This window comes from Bufo gargarizans, unplaced genomic scaffold, assembly GCF_014858855.1.
Source record: "Bufo gargarizans isolate SCDJY-AF-19 unplaced genomic scaffold, ASM1485885v1 original_scaffold_976_pilon, whole genome shotgun sequence".
In the NCBI taxonomy this organism is placed as follows: Eukaryota; Metazoa; Chordata; class Amphibia; order Anura; family Bufonidae; genus Bufo; species Bufo gargarizans.
This window is the reverse complement of record NW_025334779.1, coordinates 243,319-249,935: the sequence shown is the minus strand read 5'-3', so window position 1 is coordinate 249,935 and position 6,617 is coordinate 243,319. Positions and strand designations below refer to the sequence as shown.

Sequence of the window (6,617 nt, the reverse complement as noted above, 5' to 3'; positions counted from 1 at the left end):
CCCTCTGTATTATAGTAATAATGATGGCCCCCTCTGTATTATAGTAATAATGATGGCCCCTCTGTATTATAGTAATAATGATGGCCCCCTCTGTATTATAGTAATAATGATGGCCCCCTCTGTATTATAGTAATAATGATGGTCCCTCTGTATTATAGTAATAATGATTGCCCCCTCTGTATTATAGTAATAATGATGGCCCCTCTGTATTATAGTAATAATGATGGCCCCCTCTGTATTATAGTAATAATGATGGCCCCCTCTGTATTATAGTAATAATGATGGCCCCTCTGTATTATAGTAATAATGATGGCCCCTCTGTATTATAGTATAATGATGGCCCCCTCTGTATTATACTAATAATGATGGCCCCTCTGTATTATAGTAATAATGATGGCCCACTTTGTATTATAGTAATAATGATGGTCCCTCTGTATTATAGTAATAATGATGGCCCCCTCTGTATTATAGTAATAATGATGGCCCCTCTGTATTATAGTAATAATGATGGCCCCCTCTGTATTATAGTAATAATGATGGCCCCCTCTGTATTATAGTAATAATGATGGCCCCCTCTGTATTATAGTAATAATGATGGCCCCTCTGTATTATAGTAATAATGTTGGCCCCCTCTGTATTATAGTAATAATGATGGCCCCCTCTGTATTATAGTAATAATGATGGCCCCCTCTGTATTATAGTAATAATGATGGCCCCTCTGTATTATAGTATAATGATGGCCCCCTTTGTATTATAGTAATAATGATGGCCCCTCTGTATTATAGTAATAATGATGGCCCCCTCTGTATATAGTAATAATGATGGCCCCTCTGTATTATAGTAATAATGATAGCCCCCTCTGTATTATAGTAATAATGATGGCCCCCTCTGTATTATAGTAATAATGATGGCCCCCTCTGTATTATAGTAATAATGATGGCCCCTCTGTATTATAGTAATAATGATGGCCCCTCTGTATTATAGTAATAATGATGGCCCCCTCTGTATTATAGTAATAATGATGGCCCCTCTGTATTATAGTAATAATGATGGCCCCCTCTGTATTATAGTAATAATGATGGCCCCCTCTGTATTATAGTAATAATGATGGCCCCTCTGTATTATAGTAATAATGATGGCCCCCTCTGTATTATAGTAATAATGATGGCCCCTCTGTATTATAGTAATAATGATGGCCCCTCTGTATTATAGTAATAATGATGGCCCCCTCTGTATTATAGTATAATGATGGCCCCCTCGTATTATAGTAATAATGATGGCCCCCTCTGTATTATAGTAATAATGATGGCCCCTCTGTATTATAGTAATAATGATGGCCCCCTCTGTATTATAGTAATAATGATGGCCCCTCTGTATTATAGTAATAATGATGGCCCCCTCTGTATTATAGTAATAATGATGGCCCCCTCTGTATTATAGTAATAATGATGGCCCCCTCTGTATTATAGTATAATGATGGCCCCTCTGTATTATAGTAATAATGATGGCCCCCTCTGTATTATAGTAATAATGATGGCCCCTCTGTATTATAGTAATAATGATGGCCCCTCTGTATTATAGTAATAATGATGGCCCCTCTGTATTATAGTAATAATGATGGCCCCCTCTGTATTATAGTAATAATGATGGCCCTCTGTATTATAGTAATAATGATGGCCCCTCTGTATTATAGTAATAATGATGGCCCCTCTGTATTATAGTAATAATGATGGCCCCCTCTGTATTATAGTAATAATGATGGCCCCTCTGTATTATAGTAATAATGATGGCCCCCTCTGTATTATAGTAATAATGATGGCCCCCTCTGTATTATAGTAATAATGATGGCCCCCTCTGTATTATAGTAATAATGATGGCCCCTCTGTATTATAGTAATAATGATGGCCCCCTCTGTATTATAGTAATAATGATGGCCCCCTCTGTATTATAGTAATAATGATGGCCCCCTCTGTATTATAGTAATAATGATGGCCCCCTCTGTATTATAGTAATAATGATAGCCCCCTCTGTATTATAGTAATAATGATGGCCCCCTCTGTATTATAGTAATAATGATGGCCCCCTCTTGTATTATAGTAATAATGATGGCCCCTCTGTATTATAGTAATAATGATGGCCCCCTCTGTATTATAGTAATAATGATGGCCCCCTCTGTATTATAGTAATAATGATGGCCCCTCTGTATTATAGTAATAATGATGGCCCCTGCTGTATTATAGTAATAATGATGGCCCATCTGTATTATAGTAATAATGATGGCCCCTCTGTATTATAGTAATAATGATGGCCCCTCTGTATTATAGTAATAATGATGGCCCCTCTGTATTATAGTAATAATGATGGCCCCCTCTGTATTATAGTAATAATGATGGCCCCCTCTGTATTATAGTATAATGATGGCCCCCTCTGTATTATAGTAATAATGATGGCCGCTCTGTATTATAGTAATAATGATGGCCCCTCTGTATTATAGTAATAATGATGCCCCCCTCTGTATTATAGTAATAATGATGGCCCCCTCTGTATTATAGTAATAATGATGGCCCCCTCTGTATTATAGTAATAATGATGGCCCCCTCTGTATTATAGTAATAATGATGGCCCCTCTGTATTATAGTAATAATGATGGCCCCTCTGTATTATAGTAATAATGATGGCCCCTCTGTATTATAGTAATAATGATGGCCCCCTCTGTAATATAGTAATAATGATGGCCCTTCTGTTTTATAGTAATAATGATGGCCTCTCTGTATTATAGTAATAATGATGGCCCCCTCTGTATTATAGTAATAATAATGGCCCCCTCTGTATTATAGTAATAATTATGGCCCCCTCTGTATTATAGTAATAATGATGGCCCCCTCTGTATTATAGTAATAATGATGGCCCCTCTGTATTATAGTAATAATGATGGCCCCCTCTGTATTATAGTAATAATGATGGCCCCCTCTGTATTATAGTAATAATGATGCCCCCCTCTGTATTATAGTAATAATGATGCCCCCTCTGTATTATAGTAATAATGATGGCCCCCTCTGTATTATAGTAATAATGATGGCCCCTCTGTATTATAGTAATAATGATGGCCCCTCTGTATTATAGTAATAATGATGGCCCCTCTGTATTATAGTAATAATGATGGCCCCTCTGTATTATAGTAATAATGATGGCCCCTCTGTATTATAGTAATAATGATGGCCCCTCTGTATTATAGTAATAATGATGGCCCCCTCTGTAATATAGTAATAATGATGGCCCCCTCTGTATTATAGTAATAATGATGGCCCCCTTTGTATTATAGTAATAATGATGGCCCCTCTGTATTATAGTAATAATGATGGCCCCCTCTGTATTATAGTAATAATGATGGCCCCTCTGTATTATAGTAATAATGATGGCCCCCTCTGTATTATAGTAATAATGATGCCCCCTCTGTAATATAGTAATAATGATGGCCCCTCTGTATTATAGTAATAATGATGGCCCCTCTGTATTATAGTAATAATGATAGCCCCTCTGTATTATAGTAATAATGATAGCCCCCTCTGTATTATAGTAATAATGATGGCCCCCTCTGTATTATAGTAATAATGATAGCCCCCCTCTGTATTATAGTAATAATGATAGCCCCCTCTGTATTATAGTAATAATGATGGCCTCTCTGTATTATAGTAATAATGATAGCCCCCTCTGTATTATAGTAATAATGATGGCCCTTCTGTATTATAGTAATAATGATGGCCTCTCTGTATTATAGTAATAATGATGGCCCCTCTGTATTATAGTAATAATGATGGCCCCCTCTGTATTATAGTAATAATGATAGCCCCCTCTGTATTATAGTAATAATGATGGCCCCCTCTGTATTATAGTAATAATGATGGCCCCTCTGTATTATAGTAATAATGATAGCCCCTCTGTATTATAGTAATAATGATGGCCCCCTCTGTATTATAGTCATAATAATTGCCTCCTTTGTATAATGCCCCCAGTATGGCCTGCTTATTAAAAAAAATTAATAAATATCGGGAAAAATGGAGGGTCCCGTGGCCCTCATTGAAGTGCCTGCAGCCTTGCGCCCCCTGCAATTTTGCGGCTGTAGCAAGAACCCCCACTCCACCCTCCCCCGCACTCACGCACTCAAGCTACGCCACTGCCTGCAGCTAATGTAAGGCCCCTTTCACACGGGCGAGTTTTCCGTGCGGGTGCGATGCGTGAGGTGAACGTATGGCACCCGCACTGAATCCTGACCCATTCATTTCTATGGGGCTGTGCACATGAGCGGTGATTTTCACGCATCACTTGTGCGTTGAGTGAAAATCGCAGCATGCTCTATATTGTGCGATTTTCACGTGACGCAGGCCCCATAGAAGTGAATGGGGTGTGTGAAAATCGTATAGCATCCGCAAGCAAGTGCGGATGCGGTGCGATTTTCACACATGGTTGCAAGGTGACAGTCTATTCACTGTATTATTTTCCCTTATAACATGGTTATAAGGGAAAATAATAGCATTCTGAATACAGAAGTAAAACAGCGCTGGAGGGGTTAAAAAAATAAAAAATAATTTAATTCACCTTAGTCCACTTGATCGCGGAGCCCGGCATCTCCTTGTGTCTCCTTTGTTGACTAGGACCTGTGGTGAGTATTAAATAGAGGTAAAGGACCTTTGATGACGTCACTCCGGTCATCACATGGTACGTCACATGATCTTTTACCATAGTGATTCACCATGGTAAAAGACCATGTGATGACCGGAGTGACGTCATCAAAGGTCCTTTACCTCTATTTAATACTCACCACAGGTCCTATTCAACAAAGGAGACACAAGGAGATGCCTGGCTCCGCGATCAAGTGGACTAAGGTGAATTAAATTATTTTTTATTTTTTTTTAACCCCTCCAGCCCTATTATACTATGCATTCTGTAGTCAGAATGCTATTATTTTCCCTTATAACCATGGTATAAGGGAAAATAATACAATCTACAGAACACCAATCCCAGACCCGAACTTCTGTGAAGAAGTTCGGGTTTGGGTACCAAACATGCGCGACTTTTCTCACGCGAGTGCAAAACGCATGACAATGTTTTGCACTCGCGCGGAAAAATCGCGCATTTTCCCGCAACGCACCCGCCTCTTATCCGGGCAAAAAAACTGACGCCCGTGTGAAAGAGGCCTAAGGGTGAAGTCTCCTGAATTGTAAGTATAATGAACAAAAGTGATAAGGAGACTGATGACAGAGAATGTGATAACATCCGAATAAGAGGTAATTAGGGATAAATGCAAATGTGTCACATTTATCTAATTCTATCAAAATTATTTAGGTTCTCTATGAATTATTATGTATAGACATGGACTACTGTGTGTTCATGGAACTGTAATCTGTACTGATTAATTATCTAATGATGGGTTTATGTGTGAGTGTGTATATTCCTATCGGCACATGTGGATAGCCAGACAGATATACAGTAGATAGAAGAAGATGATTAGATAGATTTACAGATATAAGATAGATGTATAGATAGATAGATAGATAGATAGATAGATAGATAGATAGATAGATAGATGTATAGATAGATAGATCACCTGTGTATTTTATTGTGTTGCCACCAGATGGAGCACGATCATCACGTAAAAGATTAACATACAGATACAGTCATATTGTGACCAGCAGGGGGAGCTCTATGAGCTGTAGAATATAGTGAACATAGCTATTTCTGCCTGCAGATGGCGCGCTTGCACTAGGTTCCGGAGCGCTCCTGTGTTTCTCCGGTACATGTCTGTATAATGTGTTCCTGTATTTGACCCTCCGTAATACATGAAAGGAGAATGGGGACGCTCCAAAGGGTTAAAACTGACGGATCCGGCGTGCAGTGTGAACTTCTTCCTGTTAGCGAGCCGCCTGTTGTGGTGGCTATGACAACCGGGCGGAGCGTTGTCATGGAGACCCCCAGGCGTCTGAGCAGGGACTGTCAGTGATCTGTGTGCAGGAATCTGGGTGTAATGTCCTAGGACGTGACCCGGGAGCTGTGCAGTCATGTCAGTGTCTGAGGGCCCTCCACTATCTGTGGGGCCCATTCCCCCCGGACAGAGAGCGGTCTGCGGCGGTGCAGGTACAGTCAGTGTCATTGTGTGTGGAGCTGAGCTGGGGCCATGATGGAGACAAAGCCAAATTTGTGTGTTTTTACTTTCTTTTTTCCATAATTAACCCCTTCAGGACGGGCCATTTTTTGTTTTCATTTTCGTTTTTTGCTCTCTGCCTTCCCGAAGCTATAACTTTTTTATTTTTCCGTTCACATAGCCATATGGGGGCTTGTTTTTTGTGGGACAAGTTGTATTTTCCAATGTCACCATTTACGGTTGCATACAATGTAGTGGGATGCTAGAAAAGGAATTCCAACTGTGTGGAATTATAAAAAAAAAAAACTAAAAACATTTCCTCCTTTTATGGCTTTTGTTTTTACAGCATTTCTTAGGCAATAAAATTGACTCATTAATTTCATTCTCCGGGTCAGTACCATTACAGCAATGCCACATTTATATAGTTTGTCTTGTGTTTTAATACTTGAGGGGAAAAAATGAAATCTTTGGGGAAAAA

The 6,617-nt window shown here is 39.2% G+C and overlaps 1 protein-coding gene across 2 annotated transcripts in view; it reads left to right on the top strand.

The window, feature by feature from the left end:
- Positions 1 to 5,990: 5,990 nt before the first annotated feature.
- The window catches only part of AXDND1 (axonemal dynein light chain domain containing 1), a 56,283-nt gene continuing 55,656 nt past the window's right edge, over positions 5,991 to 6,617 (top strand). For both annotated transcript variants that reach the window (XM_044275216.1, XM_044275215.1), the window contains exon 1: positions 5,991 to 6,132. In XM_044275216.1, the coding sequence (XP_044131151.1) occupies positions 6,057 to 6,132 (76 nt within the window). In that variant the 5' untranslated portion in view covers positions 5,991 to 6,056. The remainder of the gene's footprint in view (positions 6,133 to 6,617) is intronic.